General features: G+C 36.2%; 3 protein-coding genes across 17 annotated transcripts in view; 1 reads left to right on the top strand and 2 right to left on the bottom strand.

Moving 5' to 3' along the window:
* The window catches only part of LOC127877359 (uncharacterized), a 56,559-nt gene extending 45,185 nt beyond the window's left edge, over positions 1–11,374 (bottom strand). Inside the window, exon 1 of the mRNA XM_052423108.1 lies at positions 11,252–11,374. Within this exon, the coding sequence (XP_052279068.1) occupies positions 11,252–11,308 (57 nt within the window). The 5' untranslated portion in view covers positions 11,309–11,374. The remainder of the gene's footprint in view (positions 1–11,251) is intronic.
* The window catches only part of LOC127877355 (glycine receptor subunit alpha-4-like), a 136,767-nt gene that overhangs the window by 65,593 nt on the left and 51,059 nt on the right, over positions 1–20,115 (bottom strand). The window lies entirely within an intron of this gene.
* The window catches only part of LOC127877353 (myosin-11-like), a 120,638-nt gene that overhangs the window by 88,706 nt on the left and 11,817 nt on the right, over positions 1–20,115 (top strand). The window lies entirely within an intron of this gene.

The raw sequence follows: 20,115 nt of genomic DNA, 5'->3' as shown, positions 1-20,115 counted from the left end.
AAAGATGTACTGAGAGTCTATGTCTAAAATAATAGCAGGCTGTCGTAATTGATTTCATATTCAAAATTAATTTTTGTTTTTACACGACAAATTTGTCACCGTATGTTTTAATGGCCTGACCCATTCCTGTTAAATACAATCAATTGCTCTATTTTTAAATTCACTTTGAAAAGAGTGTTTATGGCAAAAGTGAAAGTGTTCTAAAACATGTATTAAGTTGCAGTCATTTAAAAGTGTTATTATGTTTGATACTTAGTTTTTCTATCGCAGTGAAGATAAACTTCGAGATATTTGATTTATATTGAAAACGCCCAAAACATATGCGAAAATTCCACTCATTGACGCAAACAAACCGCGTTTAAAATTATTTTAGTGGCGAGAACCTTCGATACATTGTTATACAATTTCAACCAAAGTCCATTTCTTACTAAGGATTCAACGCACTTCATCATATCGACGTATATATCATTGATTAAATAATGACCACTTAATTATGACCCTGCAGTGGAGCGTATTTTTTTAAATTCTAATCTGCGCGTCAAAAAAGTGTTAGAGATGGAGCAATATTTTTGTAGCCGTTTATTACGTTTCGTAGAAAACAATGCGCCTTACAGATGACTAGTGTTATACACGATTTAACAGCACACCGTATGTTACTCATTGTGGAATGCTGATTAAGTTCCGAACAAATACTGTTCAGAATCGTGAGGCTACAAAAATGAAATATTATCTTGTTGTTTTCAAACTGTTAAAATAACAAATAACGGAAGTAAAAGAAGAACATTTCTAACAGAGCGCATACCGTCTAAGCTTTTTGTTTCAGCATGAATCATTATCACGTTGTGTGAATAATCATACATACTCATCTTAACAATATTACTGGGTTGATTAAGGCTTATATATAGACTGTTAAAATAAGTTTAGTGACGCTTTCAATTGATCATATTAATGGTTAAATAAGTAAGCTGAATACGTATTAACGAGATATTTAAGACGGGTTTCACGAAAAAGATCTAGTAAATCATCGTTAACAACAGTATTTATGCACATATTACCAAATAGTTATTATTTAGACAGTTATGTAGAAGGGTAATCTTCATATTTTGGAAATGTAGGTGAAATACGTAGGCTTATATTTGACACATTAAAACATGCATCGGCATTATTGGAGCAAATATCGAAATTAATTGAACTACGTCATAAATACCATGGCTTAAGCTGAAACTGGTTTTATTGAAATTCATAATGTCATGGTTACGTTTTTTTTCATTTGGATATAAATGTTCAATAAGTAAGATACTTGTGCGCGCAACTTATGTGTTTTAAACATTTTGAAACAACCAAATTACAGCGTTAAATTTTGGACGACATTCACTTTTTAAATCCAAGCAGATCTGTAAAACCGTTACTATATTTTCAGAAGGGCTGTTTTTTTGTTCCGTTAACGGCATACACGTTGTATCTCTTGCAACAAAACCAGCTTCCACATCCGGAAAAAGATCATCGGAGATGTATAGTATCATGAAATGTGTTTTAAAGCTACGTATGAAATTAAAAGACGGGTGTTTGTAAACAGACAAGGTTCATATAAATTGTTTATGTTTGAATAGTTTTTTTGGTATAATAAAACAAATATAACATGTTTGACAGGGTGACTGTAAATTTGTCAACTTTCGGAAAAAATACTGTCAACATCGGCTTCGTTTCAGTTGACAGTACTTGCTCAGGTTGACAAATATATAGTTTTCATGTGACGTCACACATCCGGGTACTTTTTACACCGCCGTCATTTTGTTTGGCAAACAAACCCACTTACGCTTGACCTACTTCAGATGACGATTTCATCTATTTTTAGTAAAATATAGGTGTGTCATGTTGGGTTAAAGGTTGCTGCAATCGAGCAGATAAATTAGTACGACGAGGTTTCTACTCAATTCCCTCTGTCAGAGAAAATGTAGGCGATTTCACGAAAACTTTGAGTTCAGATCGGCGCCGACTATGGCTGGCATATATCAACCGGAAAGATGCGCTGACAAAATACTCGAAGATCTGCTCCGATCATTTCATAAACGGTAATTGAAATGTATATATTGATGTTCAATTTTAAAATTTAAAGCCTGAGCTTTCTTTTTATAGATACTTCCGTGTTATTGTTCGGCTGGTCCAGGCCTCATGCAGAGGTAAAGTGCAGTCAAATTCATTGCATATTTCTTTGCATATATCTGATTCTGAACAAGTGTACATTTTTCTGTTACAATGCACTCAGAATATTAACATCTGGTCTTCTTATTTGATGTATAGTTTAATTGTAATGACATTCTTTTTTCAGGCAAACCATCTAGTATGTATGAAAGATCCAGTAAATCTTTGAAGAAAGAGAAGAAGATAGAAACTAACAATAAAAGGTACACTATACATGTATGATAAATGTGGTTTAATCTGAAAATGCATGAAAAATAGACTACCCAATGTGCTATCTGGATTTGATGGGTTCGAACTGGGATTGTACAAGAGTCAGTGAGTCTCAGTGTTGGTTGGTTGGTCTGTCTCTTTATTAAGTACATGGTATTATTAGTATGCTATTTAGTTTCAGATATCAGAGGAAGTTGGATAGGGATGAGGTTCGAGAGAAGCACCATGTGGCCAGAGCACTTATTGAGTTACATTCTGAATCGCTCGAGAGTCATGAAATATTCACAGCAGTGCCGCTTGCCTCTGACAGTCATGAAACATTCACAGCCTAGTCGCTTGCCTCTGAGAGTCCTTCCAAGCCCACCGATCATTCTGACGAAAGTGAACGTCCAGAGAGCCCATCTACTCCACGAGTAACACAGAGTAGGTTAGATAGTGAACTACAAAGACTGATCTCTGAGAACATGCAGCTGAAAGCTGAATTGCAAGCCCATCAGCTGTCAAAGAAAAGTTTTGAACATGACGATGAAAAGGTTAAATACTATACAGGTCTGCCGAACTACCGCGCCCTTATGATAGTGCTTAACATAGTAACTCCATTCATCTGTACAAAAATATAGGCTTGGGAATATTTGAAATACTATTAATGACATTGATGCGCATTAAACTCAATATGCCAGTGTAAGACTGAGCTTACAGGTTTGGTGTCTCCACATCAACAGTGTCTAGTTTTTTTAGTCATGATACACATTCTGTACATCAGAATGAAACACTTGATTTACTGACCAGAGAGAGAGGAGTTACAAAAGACAATGCCAATGGAATTCAGAATACACTTCTCCAAAAACACAGCTGTCATAATTGACTGTTTTGAAATATTCATTCAAAGACCTAAAGGACTTATGGCAAGAGCTCAGACTTGGAGCAATTGCAAACATAACAATACGGTTAAATTCTTGATTGGAATAACATCCCAAGGATCTATTTCGTTTCTTTCTTCTGGATGGGGTGGCAGGGCCTCTGACAAGTGTATAACAGAAGGTTGTGGTATTTTAGGCAAGCTTCTGCCAGGTGATTTAGTTTTAGCAGATCGTGGTTTTGACATTGCAGACAGTGTCGGTGTTTATTTTGCCGAAATAAATATACCAGCTTTTACGCGTGGTAAGGCCCAGTTGTCAGCCATAGATGTTGAAACAACTCGGAAAATTGCGCATGTGAGAATCCATGTTGAAAGAGTCATAGGTCTTGTCCGCAACAAATATAAAATCTTGCAAGATAAACTTCTTATAGACTATTTCATGAACGAAAAAGGAAGTATTCTCGCAATTGATAAAATAGCTACTGTTTGTTGTGCGTTAACCAACATACATGAATCTGTAGTTGGGTTCAATTAATAAGTTTTTTGTGAAGGCAACTGTCTTAACAACAATAAAGTGACATCTAAAGGATCATATGAAATGTATGTGCTACCTCATATATTACTGTCTAGATATCATAAGAATAAGACTAAAGTGACAGAAGATTATGCTTCATCTTTTTATTGCATTTCGATTTTAACGTGTATATATTGTATAATTTGAACGAATGCAAAAATAATTTAAAAATAGCACCATCTTGAAATACCAGGCTTGGTTATGCGGACACCTGAATCAGTTTTACATACTAGTGTTAACATTTGCAAAGAATGCTTATGTATTATTGTATATATGTATATTTATTTATTTCGGACATCGTTTATTTCTGTCACTAAATAAAATATCTAAAAATAATTTTGTTTTCTTATGCAGTCCTTGAGACATTTCAGAACTTTGAGTCACGTTACAGGAAAATGGACCTTAAGGTGATTGTGACCAGTTTGGATCCAGATCAGCCTTAGCATTGCTTTATTGACTGAATAAGAAACATATTGGATCTGTGATTGTTTTTATTAACTGAGTGAATGGCGAACAGTTTGGATCCTGATTAGACTAGTAATGAGACTACACTTTTCAAGTGGAGGCAGATCTGATTCCAAATCCAAATAGGTCACCATCAGCAACTCATTTTATATGACTGGACGCATAATTAACTTTACAAATAACACCAACAACATAAAATATTCAAGATTTATTAAACATCAAACATCAAACATGCAAACCATATGCTGATAGCACTAAGGCAAACAGTAGCACATGCTATATATTATAAGGAATACCCCCGGTAATATATTAAGACGACGGCCACATCAAAATTGATAACTAGTTACTCGCTCTAATTTATTCGATAAAGGAAAAAAATAATGTTCTTATACATGTATAGTATTTGTTCGCATGCTTCATATATGTTGCTTTATTTTTGATATAATTTCTGGCATCTGTAGTCGAGGATAAATCTAGTTGATAAATAGCATAAATACAAAAAAATATTAAAATTAATAATTTTTTTCCCTTGCTTCAGAAAAAAAACTATTTGTAAAAAAAACACAACAAGTAATCAATTTGATGTGGCTTAGCTTTGAAAGAAAAGCACATTTAAGTAGTAAAGAGACAGACATACATGTGCATAGCAAGACAAACCATGTCACTTGAAAAGAAACCTTAGGGCAAATGGGACCAGTTTTGATCCAGATCAGCCTGCTTCTGAAAACACAGTCTTATCAAAATCCAGACTGTTCGTTTGACATATTTGTTTTACTGACTGAATAGCGAACAGTTTGGATCCTGATCAGACTGCGCTTTAAAGATCTCGATCCAAAGTGGTAGCAATAGCCTTAAGGTCCCTTTTCCAGTGACGTGGCTCATATCATAATTACATACATAAATAACACATAAATGAGAAGCCGTGTCGGACTGACTGATGCACATGGATTGGATACTCATGTACACCGGGGAAAGGGGCTGAGCAGCTTTTTTCACTGGGGAGAGGGGTTGACAAGTTACTTTGGGATGTTGAGTAGCACTGATACTGTGCAGACCTTTATGGCACACATCATTGAACACTGTTCATGTCCGAGGAGTTTTTTCTGTAGCCTTTCTCTTGAAATCAGACTTCCTGTCAGTTCAGGTAGAACTGCACGAGTGAAAAAAGCCTGTGATTTTTCTACAATATCATCACCCAGTTTAAAATCGGGTTCAATCCTTTGATCAAATATTTCAGATAGGGACGATACAACAAAATCACAATAATCCTTTCCGGTTACAAGGAGCTGTGTTTGCACTTGGTAAGCGTACTTGTGACTGTCCTTTAGCTTGCCTTCACATAGATACGGAATATTAGCTAGGCCATGGTCCTTCGCAGTATAAGGGCACTTAATTACAACCAGACCTTCACAACAGCAATCACATTTAACAAAACCATCCGGGCTTGCACCAATATAAGGATACTCTGGGTTAATACACAGTCCACATCTTGTTATGGTAAAGTTCTCATGTTCTGTCCTTATTCGTTTTTCATAGTCCTTCAAAGCAGTATTTTTCTGTTTAATTCCATAGTCAGTAGCTTTCGATCTGAAGCGCTTGGTGCTGCATACAGCTAAGACAGTTGATAAGGCAGGCTTCTCAATGCTTGTTGCACACACAGATGCCATGATGGAAGCAGTTATTCGTCCTAGCCGAAAGCGAAACCACTCCTTACATTTGCTCTGGTCTAGTGTGAGCCTTTCAATATTAATAGCCTGCTCTTCAGTCACTGTTAAAATTTTACTGAGTTCAATACACTCTCAGAGCCTCCGGGGACATATCTAAGAACTTGTCATCCCGTAGATCCACAAGGGTCTGAGGTAGATTTCCATCTTGAAGAATGTGCGGTATAAATTCATCCTGGAATCCAGACGAGACAGTTAGAACGGACGAACGTGTGTTTGCTGCATGCAAATCTCGCAACAGCTCCTACCTTTCAAGTGCCGTCGGTTCAGGTACATGAAGGTAATTTCAGAGGTTGTCGCTCTTGTTGAACGTCCTCACCTAAAAATACAAAAGTGCCCATAAATCGAAAAAAATGAACAAAGATATTTAATTGTACAATGAAACATACATGTGCTATGTCACAGCCCACGCGAGAAAAAAGGACCTTAAATATAATTGTGACCAGTCTGAATCCAGATAAGACATGCTTTCAAAAAAGATCTAAAATGTTCGTTTAACATCTTAAGAATTTCTTTAGAACTTGAATAGCGAACAGTCACGATCCTGATCAGACTGCGCTTTCTAGTGCAAGCTGACCTGGGTCTAAACTGATCGCGATTGCCTAAGGTGCCTCTTCTAGTGAGGCGGCTCATACATAATATATACATATACATATACTACGTTATGCGCTAGTTTTGGTACAAGGCCAAAGCAAGGGTGTGTGGCAGCAGCCCCTGGAAACACATCACGTTAAAAGAATAAAAGTTACGTCCCTTCCTAGCCCATTATTATATGGGCTGCTAAAGTGCAAGTGTTTCTCACAGTCTTTAAGTTAAGATAAGCTTTGATAAAGGTGTATAATGCCACTCATTAATAGTATATGTACATACCATTAATTACACTGTCAAGACGCCTTTTCTTGGTTGACACAGAGGTGAAATCGATATCACGAACTTCAGCATAGGGCACCTTGTAGACTGCTGAAGGCATGGACCAGTTGGTCTTTTCCTAGGTCACAGTTCTGCGGGACATGAGGCGGTGTACAGACTCTATGTGAAAAAGCAAGGCTCCGACGTGGCTACATGTCTCCCCGAGACCAGCTTTGCAGTCGCAATGTACTGGCTCTACCATACCGTCTTTATTGGCGATGACCCAGGGATGAAGTGGTGTTGCGTTCATCTGCTGGGAGTGTCGAACCTAAGTGAGATTGAAATGAATGTTTATAATAATAATTCATAACCTATATACAGAAACAGAACACCAGGGGGTAAACAGAAACTGATCCCCATATATATTTCATTGGTTTCAGTAAACCTTAACAATATGTTCTCTGTAAGAAGTTAAATTAAAAGATAAAGAAGCATTTATTAATGTAACAAACAAAGAACAAGTAAGATTAGGTTTGATTAGTTGTACCGTTACAGTTATAAATGTATTGCGACATACATGGTATTCGCATGTGAGCCACTAGTATAATATTGGTATGCCTTGGCCAAGGACCGAACCCACAACCTTGATCCTGCATATGAAGCGGGCATTATAGACTGGGCCATCAAGGCACTGGTATGATTTCCTGGACCCCCTCAAGCCAGCATATTTTCCAATTAAATTTCTTTTATGTAATGACTACATGCATGTATGTGGTTGTCCAGGTTAAAACTATTTACTTAAATTTTTTACAAATCCATATTTATATTTGATGCTAGATCTCGATATATTAACACGACAATGGTATAGACTTTACAAACCTTTGCTGTCACCTAAACATTGTCATTTACAGTCATGCTCTGTACGTCACGAACCCATCCACCTGCCAACTGGTTGATTGCTTCCATAGATTTGTAGGTTTTCAGATGCTCAAATGTATATACACTATTATTGTTAATTTTATAATTTACAATGTCAATGTATATGACTGATGGAAGACATTTATTATCACTGGCGAGATCGCCCTTGCTCAAAGCGTACGGATCTCTTCCCCCTATTAAGGATATTTTTTCCTCGTATCTTTTCCTTTCCTTTTTTTCTAGGCGATCCTTGTACGAGTTTAATGATTGCTTATCTGCCATTTTAACATTACATAAGTTCTACTTAGTCAGTATTTTTCTAGAAAGGCGACAATTCACGAAAATTAATCAGATGTAGATGTAGATAGAGGTATCGATTGTGTGTTTTTGCCAAACAAAATGGCGGACACATCCTGTTAGCGCGCACCTGCTATTATCTCGGGAACTATGTATTAATTGTCACCCTGTCAGACATGTTATATTTATATACTAAATACAATGCTTATTAATAATGGTTTTTGTGATTGGCATTACTTTAAAATAAATTAAACCGGAATACATTTCGTATCTGTTGCACAAAATGTTTATTTATCTTTTTTTGCTCAATTATACTCGCTTACTCATTCACTTACTCGCTACTAAAATAAGATGAAGGAACAATTTTGAAGTAATCATTATATTTTTAATATAAAATTTAATAGACAATGCTATTATCCAAAGATTGTTCCGGGTGTCGATGTACAGAGACCATATCCGTGACCGAGCAGAAGGATCTCTGCGTCGTGGATTGGGTCCGGTAACGATGGATCAAAATGGATGTCGTCACATGTAAGGCCTGTAAAAGGATTAACCTGATTTTAAAGCGAACACTTGTGATTTTAGAGTTTGAAAGGTCGACATTGTTATCAAAATACACAACACAAAAAAAAGCTTTCCATAATTTTGCTGGGGCCAGTTGTGGTACATTTATAGATATTCTTAGAAGTACATAAGTAATGTGCAGGTTTATTGTTGATAAATGCTTATTCTACAAAATATTGGGTTTGTAACATTTTGTTTTTTTCTACTCAAAAGAACAGTTATATTTGATGTAGAAGGTTATAACCAAAGTGCAGTTTAGTAATTTATCATATTACCACTATGCGTTATTCTTGATAGCATGCTCGACATATTAAATGATCTAAACACTATGAACTACACATTATGATGTTTTGTATTGTATCATGTGTACATTGATACTATTGCTTGCATAGAACAGCACTATGGAAATATAACAATGATAACAACACAAAATACAACGCCCTCAACTGGACCTAAATTTTCCTAAATTGTATCTACTTATCTTACTTGTTTACATTGTTCAAGCGTTTTTTTTAGAATGCACTCTAATCGTTCATACATTTGCAATAAAAAAGCACAACCTCATCCTTCATACTTGTCCCTTCTTTTTCTTAAAAATCATTTAAACAATTTCCTTACTATTCTAAAAATACGCGCTAATTAGTCATACTTTTTCCTCCTTTTTCTTAAAATACCTTCTAACTTTTGTTGCTTTTTACTGATTAAAAAATACACCCTTAAAAAGAAATCACCAACAACCAGTTCATGTGCCCCCAAACTCAGCATTTGCCTTTGATAATATATATGTTTGAGAAAATTAGATTATAGAAGTATGTTTTGAAATATCTTTGTGTCTAAAGAATAATCCTAGTTTTCCTACTTTTCCTGCTTTCTTTAAGAAAAACAATCATATTTTATACTATGTGTTAAAATGGGTCAGTTTAGAACCTGGGAGGAATGAAACTTATGTTACCATCTGAAAGTCCGTGTTGATCTTAATAAGTCTTTTTATGAGTGGCAAATGGGACATTTTTCACGCAACACTTAAACTAACATTTGCATCAAATTTTGTTAATCAATAATGAAAAAGCAGCACTACCTGAGGCGCAACCGCATGGGTACAGCATGTAATTGACCTGATGGTTGGGAAGATGACAGATCTGGGTATCATTGGATACCGAGTAGCATTTACCGTGGGGGTTGACGGTGTTCGAATAGCAGCAACCGCCGGGGCAGTCGGCGTCGGTGCAACTACCGGCATACTGGATTAATAACGCTGGATACAATACTTTGTTATGCACATATATGAAATGTATATATGCTGGCTTTAATACTGTTGAAATTTCGGTATAGATTAGACACTTCCATATATCATAACCGTATTTCAAATTGAGTATTTAATGGCTGCCCCCACCCCCTAGACATTTCAAAGCGAAAACTATTTAAACAACCCCCTGTCGTAAGGATGACACCACAGATTCGCGTAAAAAGCTATCCGAAAATAATTTGCAAACAAGCAAATTATACAAACGAATAGCTATTTTGTAAACGAGGGCTGTTAAATGGGTATCGGATACTGAGAGTCAAATTGTAAATCGTTCACTCTCACTTCATTTTTATGATAAATGCTGATACGGATATCACAAATAACACATTTTTGTCGTGAAATGACGCCTGTTAATTCATCTCTTTTTATAACCACATTTATATAGCGCCCTTTTCATACTCGAGATGTGCGTTCAAAGGCGCTTTACAGTTTTTCCCTAATCACTGGGTCATACGTCGTCCGTTAACATCTTGGCGCAGTATGCAGCCACGGCACATTTGCTTATTTCCCTCACAGGTACCCATTTATACACATGGATGGAGAGGACCAGTTGTGGGATAAATTTCTTGCTCAAGGAAATTCCAGCGGTCAGGGCGGGATTCGAACCCGGGACCTCTCGATCCCTATGCCAGCGTCCTACTATTAGACCACTGCTCCCACATATTGCAGGCTAATGCATATGTGAACAACCGCATTTGAGCATTGATTATTTGCGTGTGAGTGTGCTTGTTCATAGAAAGACGTACCGATAATAAAAACACCTATTCAAGCGCAGCGGAGTTATATATCAATATAGTACAATTCCACCAACACAAATATTCTATATACAAATGGAACGTTGTCTCATAATATATATAATATTCTAAATGCTCTGAATTAAAGAAGTATTTCTTTAAACAATATGCTGAGTTCTAATTTAATTTGTCAGATATATCTAGTTATCAAGTCAGATTTGTATAGGAATCAGTACAATAAAATACTTTTATTCCAGTCATGCTTACAAGAAAAGACATAGTTGTTACGGCGTTATGTGCTACATGCATTACGAAACACGTGTATACCGATTGTTCCCTTCGGCCAGCGTACACACGCAAATACATGCAACCAATTTTCATTAGACGTGTTATAGTCAGTCATATTATGTTATTTTGTTGTAGTTTACTGTAACTTGTCTCGGCAAATACACATATAGACATAATGCACTTGATATATCCATTACTTGTTTCTAAATTTATTTATATATTTCGTTTACAATAAAAAATATTTTTTATAGAAAAACTCACCCAAACGACTTCCAGTGACGCAGCGAGTACAAAAGCAAACGACACGACCATGTTCATGTTGAAAATAATCTAATGTTTAATCTACTAAATTTATACAGCAGAATGTTTGTTGTCAACGATTGTGCGGATGCTCAATTTCTAAGAGTTATGACGTTTAGATAAGATGGTGTGATTAAAAGGGCAGGTAAGCGACATTATTGACACGTACCAGAACGATTGTTCAGATTAATAGTACATTCTAATGATAATCAAAGACTAAACAGTCTCAGCACTCACGATTTGGAGCACTTGCCAGAAATTTCATTTTATGTACTTATCTTATGAAATGTGATACTTACCTGACTATATAATAAAAAAAACATGCGTATACTTGTCCGACTTTTATTTTACTTGCCCAGGGCTTGTGCAAATGGGTCAGAATAGAGATCTTTATGAGTTTGTACGACATGAGTATGCAAGTGATTGGAGCAGTATAATACACGGTATCAGGAACTCAGTGAACACTATTTACTGATACGCTCATTTATAAGCAGAATGATCTAATGGGTTTGTATTGTCTGTCCACATTCCTTCATAATACGTTGAAGTATGCGTATATTCATATGACCCAATTGACAAACGTTAATTACAGTCGAAATTAGTTTACACCCGAGAAATCCATGGGTTTAAGTTCTGAATATGGTATATTGCATCGTACTATTTGACATCTCGCGTACAAACCTAAAACGTCAGAACGATATATTTGGCCTCTAAAGCTTTTACGTCGCCGATTTCAAATATGATACATATTTTTCTTTACATTCGTGAAGCGAGATATTGCTCAATAGAACAGCCTGTTACAGTTTTAACTCATTATTAACAACTAGGTTTGAATCATTTTAATGAATTCGTTTATGTAGGTCTTCTGCTTGTTATTACTATGAGGTTGTTGTTGTGAAATCACCACATACCTTTCACTTCAAGAGTCAGTTTATTACGAACAAAACGTTCAAAGACACTTATCGCGAATTGCGCTTGCTTAAAAAGCCTCCAAATCCTCGGTACAAACGACTCTAGTTTTGTCAAAGATGGTTTATTTGAATAAAATAATAAAAATAATTGCTACAGAGAAAAACAATATATAAACCTAAATGAAAACGTTATACTATGCTGTACCCTCTCTCTTTTCATAAGTAACATATGCTGTACAAACGGCCCCCAAAAACAATTGTCCAATCCCAAACAAGTTATTGTATACTTTAAGACGAGTTGTCCACAAACAGTTGTGAAGCCCGATATTTTTTTTAATTAGTATTACATTATTAAGCGATGGAAGATAGAATCTCCATGTGGTAAGTATTAGACCTCGAGTCGTTAAGGAATAACGAGTTTAAATAGGTGATAATCCGTTAATTATGTATGCAAGGTAGTGTAATTTTAATTTATATATACATTTCACTTATTATAAATTATCATATATTATAAATGAATTGTGTGTACATATTTATTTGCAAAAACAACATAGACAAGGAAATATTTTTCGCGTTTTTTTTCACCTGACACATAATTTTCCACGTCTTCAAGCACCTCGGCTTTACGCTTAATAATGTTCTGAATTTGAGTTTTACCGACTCCAAACTCATCTGCAATTTTATGTGCACTTTTACTCTTTGACTATTCCAAAACCCGAATTTTCTCGTTCAACGTTAACACTTTTCGTTTTGACATTTTAATTTCTGCATGTACGCTTAAGGAAATCTGACTCGATTATGATACATAATGAGCTGAAAAAATTAAAACACGTCAATTGAAAACAAACAAACAGACCTGATTGGAAAATTTATTAAGCAAATAACAATGTGATTGGCTAACAAATATCTACAAATTAGCATAATTACAAATTGGTAATGTACGGATTTCGACAGATGTTGCCGATTATTTGTTTATTTTCCGCACTTCTCGGGAAATGTTTGTCGCGTACAGTGCATTGTTTCAGCACCTGTTATCTATACTCGAGAAAAATCGGCGTTGTCTCTTAACGTTCCACATAGTAAACTTTTTAAGCTGACTTTTACCTCCTAGTGGTCGCTTAATTCAAGATTTGGACATCAAAATACATAGAAATCAGCGGTCGCTGGTCGCGTAAGACAAAAGTCGCTGAATACAATATCATTATATAGCGAAAAAGCTCCGTGGGATTTCAAAATGGTCGCATAAGACAAAGGTCGCTTAATACAAGTGGTCGCATCCACAAGATTGACTGTATTTGTCTTCGCTTTTATATATCAAATGGTAAATATCAGGAGTGGGGTATGTCGCTAAAATACACTACATATCAAAGCAGACTAATATAAGCTTAATAGGTTTTATGTTTCTGTGATGAACCATAGATTCAATTTAAATAAACTCAAATCAACATTGCTGTCTTAACTTTCATAGCAAAGCCGTCGTTTGCACTTATGACCGTAACCTTGTTACTCTGTGCGTTTGTGTTTAGATGAAATTGGGTCATATAATCTGTATCCGGTTTTGAATGGTCTTTTAATATTTATCTGGTTTTGAATGGGTACATGTTAAATGTCTCCTTTAGAATGTCCACACGGATGATAACATAACATTTGTCTTTGTTCGCTACCTTCCATTAGTGATTCTTATCCACGATTCAGCACGAAGCATGAACTGCTCCGTCTTCTAATACCTCAGTCACAAATAGACACCGATCACCGTCCGATCAGCGGCCGACGTATTTTTCCGCTCATCGGGCTGCCGACCGGCCGATGATCGCTCGGAAACCGGGCCAATTTGTAGCATCGGGCGGCGTCCGGATTAATTTTAAGTCTCACTTAAAATTTTACACGACGTTGGGCCCGGGAAGGAATCGAGTTGAGATCGAAACAAGATCGGACGATCAACGCACGGGTATCGTCCGGCGATCGCCCGATATCGGATTCATTGAACGTGTATCGGCAAAGGTAAAGGTATTTCCGAGAGGCATATTCATCGGCCGGCGACCGTCTGATTGCCGGAGGGCCTCCGCACGATGCCCGACGGACGCCTAACGATGCTCGTTATGTTACACGTACAATGAATCTGGTTACAGGCGCACGCCGGGCGATAACCGTTCGTTGATCGTCCGATCTTTTTTCGATCTCACCTCGATTCCTTTCCGGGCCCGATGTCGGGTAAAACAAACTGTGATATAAAAAATCAATCCGGACGCCGCCCGATGCTACAAAATAACCCGATGTGCGTGCGGTCATCGGCCGGCGCCAGCCCGATGATCGGAAAAAAACGTCGGCCGCTGATCGGACGGTGATCGGTGTCTATTTGTGACTGAGGTTTAACTGACGCAATATTTTACGAAACAACAGCGATGGGTTAAATAGTTCATCGGTTTTGAAGCGGAACGTGACGACAGCGTTACTGCCGGGATTTTATTTACATTTCAAGCTCGACCTTTGTCCAATATTAATGACAATATATATCTTAGGGCTTGTTGCAAGATCTCAATTGAATTGTAAACTAAAGTTTCTGTTATCCCCAAGCTATATTCAAAATATAGAAAGTGCATGTTTTGAATTGTATCAATAAGTAAATTATGATTACTAACGCGTAGTGGTGACTCTGCCATATCTTATCGAATCATGCCAAACATGCGATCGTGTAATTCGAATGAACTTTGTTTGACGATTTAAAATTACGTTTAGTTTTACATGATAAACTGCTAATATGTTTTTCAATCAGGATAATTGAATGTTATTGCAATAATTCTATTCACTATTTGGAAAGAAAACTGCTTTTTGGACATGATAGCACCGGAAAATTATTACAATATCAGGCAACATCTTTCGACGGCTAATAATAGTGTTCCTCTGTACCTCGATACTTGCTTTTTTAGCTGAATCTTAAATAATCGGACAAAACAAATTAACTGTTATTGTATACATTTATTAATTTCAATTGTATGACAACGAGGAGTTCTTATCAAACATAATTTGGCAATCACTTTATATCGTACACAGGTTTGTTTGTGTTTTCATGGAAATAAGCATACTTGTAGTCTTAGATATAATCAAATTACGAATGAATACAACAATAAATGTAATAAAGATGATATTTAAATTATTACTAAAAGTAATTAGTTGTTGTCTTGTTAATCAGCGATCCTTTGCCAAAAGAGCCCTTCGATTGAAAGAACATAATAAATTACAAACATGAAGATAGTTTTTTTTAAAAAACAACAATATTACACTATCAAATGATGAAGATATTGAATGTAAATTGTCATGAATATGCATATCTAAAACCGACTGGTAAACTAAGACACAGAAACACCTGTACATAAAGTACATACACTATATCATAAAACACATGCTAAAACATGATGGTTAACCTGCTTTGGGTTGTTCCCCTTTACACACTTAGTTGTGGGTTTATTCATTACAGTTACACACACATCTTGTTCAAGTGTTAAAAGACTAGTATCCTTTTTGTTTGAAATATTCAACACAGCGGTAATAATTATTTCTCCCCATCGCCTCCATCACTTTGCGTTCATTTGCTGGATATATTCGGGCATACAACTCAAAGTTTTCTAATATGTATTGTGGTATTCGAGCATCGCTGTACCTATTACGCCCATCGTATGACCTACTGGAGTGCATTGTAGTGCTCTGAAAATCAGGTGTGTTTCGACTTCGAATATTTTCTTCACCTTTAGTAGAATGACGTCCATTAGCTGGTGGTTGAGACGTTCCAGCAGATCTTGTGTCTCGACTGCGTATTTTGTCTTCGTGTTTCCTAGCATACGAATCATACTTTAGATCTTCAGGCGACGATGACCACGCAGACTTTGAACTGGATTTGCCTGGTGTGTATGGAGTTTTGCCCTGAGCAACACCCTTGCAAAGAACATTACCACCTTGAAATAAGAACATCGCAGGCCAGACCACAAAGTCAATGGTGGTACCACTCTGTGTGAACTCCTTGTAAGCGTTCTTGTCGAATGCTGCACCATGTTTGGGAAGTGACCCAAACACGACAGGTGGATCTTGTACACACATCAGCCAGCAGATGGAGAAACATTCTTGCAGATATTGGGTGATTAATAGCGCATATCTTGAATACCTGTCATTTTCTCTACATAGCTTAGACCGGTATTTCTTGAAATAATAAGCATGCATTAATGAAAATTTATATATATATATATATATATATATATATATATATATATACTCATACTGGGTTAACTATAGGGTCTGTGATATATTTCCGGAGTGTTGGGTACTTCCCTTTCCCATGCTAGTATCCAACTGAAAAATAGCGTGTTTTATGCGAATTACCTTCAACAACCTATATATAACTCGAAACTTAATATATCTAGTTATTTCTGCAGACAAATAACATATACATTTTTTTACTTTAAACCTCGTATCTGGGTCCCCATGACCCAATTATTTTTTTATATATGTATACTCTGTGATACTTGATACCGACATACCGGGTCCCTGAGATAGTGTCACTTGAAATACGAAACATTGTTTGCTAAAAAATGAGTTGGCCTTGAGCATAGTTATATCTTGCGACACTCGCATTAGAATTGTGGTTAAGATCTTCTCGACCTCAAACTTTATATATTAAATCCTCACGATCAGATGTGTTTGTATTTGTGTGGCCTATGCATGAATCGCTCTGCATGGTTTCCTTGCATTATACATTTAATAACATTTTGAGTCGAATTCATTTTACAGAGGGAATGACACAATGGTGAACTAAATATGTGTTTAATGTTATTTTAATATTTATTTGAATTTTTGCATTATTTGACTACGTATCGTGTTATTTTCTCCTGTTGCGTGATTTTGTAGTCGCCGGAACTTTTAAAAGCACAATGTCCTTGGTTAAACAATTGAGATAATGTAGGATAGAATCATCCTTGTAGAAATCATTGAATTATATAACAGTGGTGTCCGTGTGATGCAAGCAGCTATAATGAAACAGTTGTCGCTATAACAGTTTCATTGCAAAGATACGTAAAGGTAAAACAGTTGCGGATCGTTAATGGTAAATAGATATGACAACCAAAAACAAAACATTTATAGGATTATTAAATTGAAATGAAAAATAGAAGTCAAACGAATATTTAAACGTTATAACAATATGTATTTACTTATTGTGTTTAAACCTGACGTGATGTCACCCTGGCGTGACACGAGTATAAATGTTTTTTATGATAGCTTCGAAAAGGATTTCAAAGATAATGACTAAAACACGCAGCGATTCCTAGTACAAGAAGAGTACCGCTATTAAGACCACATTGAACACTGTAAATTGCAATTTTTCAAGATTGCATGGTCCCAAAGTATTGAATAAAGAACAAAATACCCTGTTAATTATGAAGTCCGACATGCTATTAAGACCAAGCTGAAAGTAGCGGAACTTTACTGTAGTTTTATGTGCCTTCGTGGAAAATGATCCAGTCATCGATATTCGGTCCACTTCCTCATGTCCAACAGAAAGATATTCATTTCGTGCTTTGAACTATTCTGAAGATTTTAGTCATAGTTATGTCATAAATATCGAATAGGGACTTGTAAAACCAGTTCTTTAACTTGCATTATTGCTTCGCAAGAATGGACCTGTAAAAATGCTTTCAAATTAGTTAAAAGGAAGGTATTTTGAAAAAAAATCTGATTTTGTCTTATAAACAAAAAAAAACAACATTGAATGTGATACATAACCCATCACAGTATCCAATAACAGACGGACGAAAAGATTTGAGTATAGCCTATACCACTTGCGACTGGGTATAATACATAAGAACCTCCAATAACTAAAGGCAGTGGCTAGTCGTACAGTCCCGTACGGCTAGACAAGAGGCTAACCGTACGGCCCCGTACGGCTAGACAATAGGCTAGCCTTACGGCGCTGTACGTATTATAGCCTTTCCTATTGAGATTGTCTAGCCGTACGGCTTATAAAGTATAGAATTGTCATTTAGTGCTGTTAATCAGTAATATGCAGCAAAGACAAATAAGCGCCCGAGCCGATTGTGACGAAGATATTTCGTACATATTTTCCTAAAATAAGGCTAGTATTCCACCAATCCGCATCCGCATCCGTATCCGCGTCAGTATCCGCAAAATCGTTATACGGACGCTATATTCCATTTATCCGCAAACGGATGCGGACGAGATACGGACGGCATTTAGCACGATGAGAGTAGCTGTCATCTAAAAAATAAACTGAAAATCTATCGAATTCGTGAAAAAATACCCGGAATTATACAACCAACGCAGTTCTGCATATCGTGACTCTGATTATACTTTAAAGTTTAAATGTATGGAAAATCATAGCCAAGGCACTAAAAGAAGATGTTTCAGGTATTTACCATTTGTATCCTTTTACGGACAGAACGATGATTTGTACCTTATATCTACTTAAATTCACGCTTAGCAGCTTGTCCTTCATTATAATTATCTCAATAATTATAATTTTTAGTTTTATCCATATACAAAAATAAAGATACGTTCGACGTATGCGGATAAATGGAATATAGCGTCCGTATATTTTGCGGATACGGATACATTTACAGATAGATGGAATAGTAGCCCAAGAATGCTCACTTGAGCGTTCTATTGCGGACGCCTATTCGCGTGCGGATACGGATGAATGGAATAAGTGCAGTGCATTTCTACTTGTTTTATTTTTTTGCGGATGCGGATATGCGGTTGCGGACAGATGGAATAGTAGCCTATAACTGAAGCATTCGTATTTTTAGTTAGTGTTCGTGTGGCGAATAAATGGTTGCAGGAATTTATCAAAGCGCTGACGTCACTGTAGGTGTTCGTTGTTGTATAAGTTTAGACGCAACTCAGTTTAAAAAATTATGTTATAGCTTTTTATATTGCAAGTTTTGAATGGACACAATCCATTCAAAATTATAAAGAGTGTGTCTTAAAGCACAGGTTCAGATGTTTTTTTTTTAAATCATTAATAAAAAATAAATTTTTAGCTTCGTTTTGGGAAAACAGGGCTAAATGCTTATGCATAAATTGTCATCCCAGTACAAGAGACCCTTTAAACATTATAAAATAAGACATGTCGTCCTTGTTTAGCGTGTTTGCATTGCACAAGCTTATCAGTATGCACAGGCTTATCTTATTTGACATGCATTAAGCCCTGTTTTCTCTGAAAGCAGCCAGTATGTGCAGATTTTCAATGATAAACACTAGACTGGCCAATATCGTCTTACAAGCTGTTAAACTCTATTACTCATATACACCAACTGCAGTGCACCAGTGAGTTGTGGACTATAAACAGGCAAATGTGGTGGTTATCTTTCCTAGCAGACGCTAGTAGAATGTGTAGTCTGCTGCAACGGACAGTGGTTGTCTTTCCATGTCATAGTTAAAGGGATCTTTTCACGGTTTGGTAAATTGACAAAATTGAAAATAGTTGTTTCAGATTCGCAAATTTTCGTTTTAGTTATGATATTTGTGAGGAATCAGTATTACTGAACATTAACCATGGTCTAATATAGCCATTATATGCATCTTTTCACGATTTAAAAACCTAAAAATTATAGAGCGTTGCAACGCGAAACGATTGAATAATTTGGAGAGTTCTGTTGTTATCGTTTAAATTTGTGAAACTACGAAGATTGCTTATATCAGGTATAGAATACACCTCTCATGTATGCTTGGCAGGATAGCTCATTAGGCTAAAGCGTTTTTTACTCCAGGATTCCGGGGGTCACTGTTTACATTCATCAATATAAAGCATCTAATGACAAACTTCAAAACATGTCAAATCTGTGGAAAGGCCCCTTTAAGGCTTCTACGCACATACCGATTTGCAAAAACATTAGCGTTAGCTGACGCTCA

Source organism: Dreissena polymorpha, chromosome 4 (genome assembly GCF_020536995.1).
Source record: "Dreissena polymorpha isolate Duluth1 chromosome 4, UMN_Dpol_1.0, whole genome shotgun sequence".
NCBI classification, from domain to species: Eukaryota; Metazoa; Mollusca; class Bivalvia; order Myida; family Dreissenidae; genus Dreissena; species Dreissena polymorpha.
This window is presented reverse-complemented; position numbering and strand designations above follow the sequence as displayed.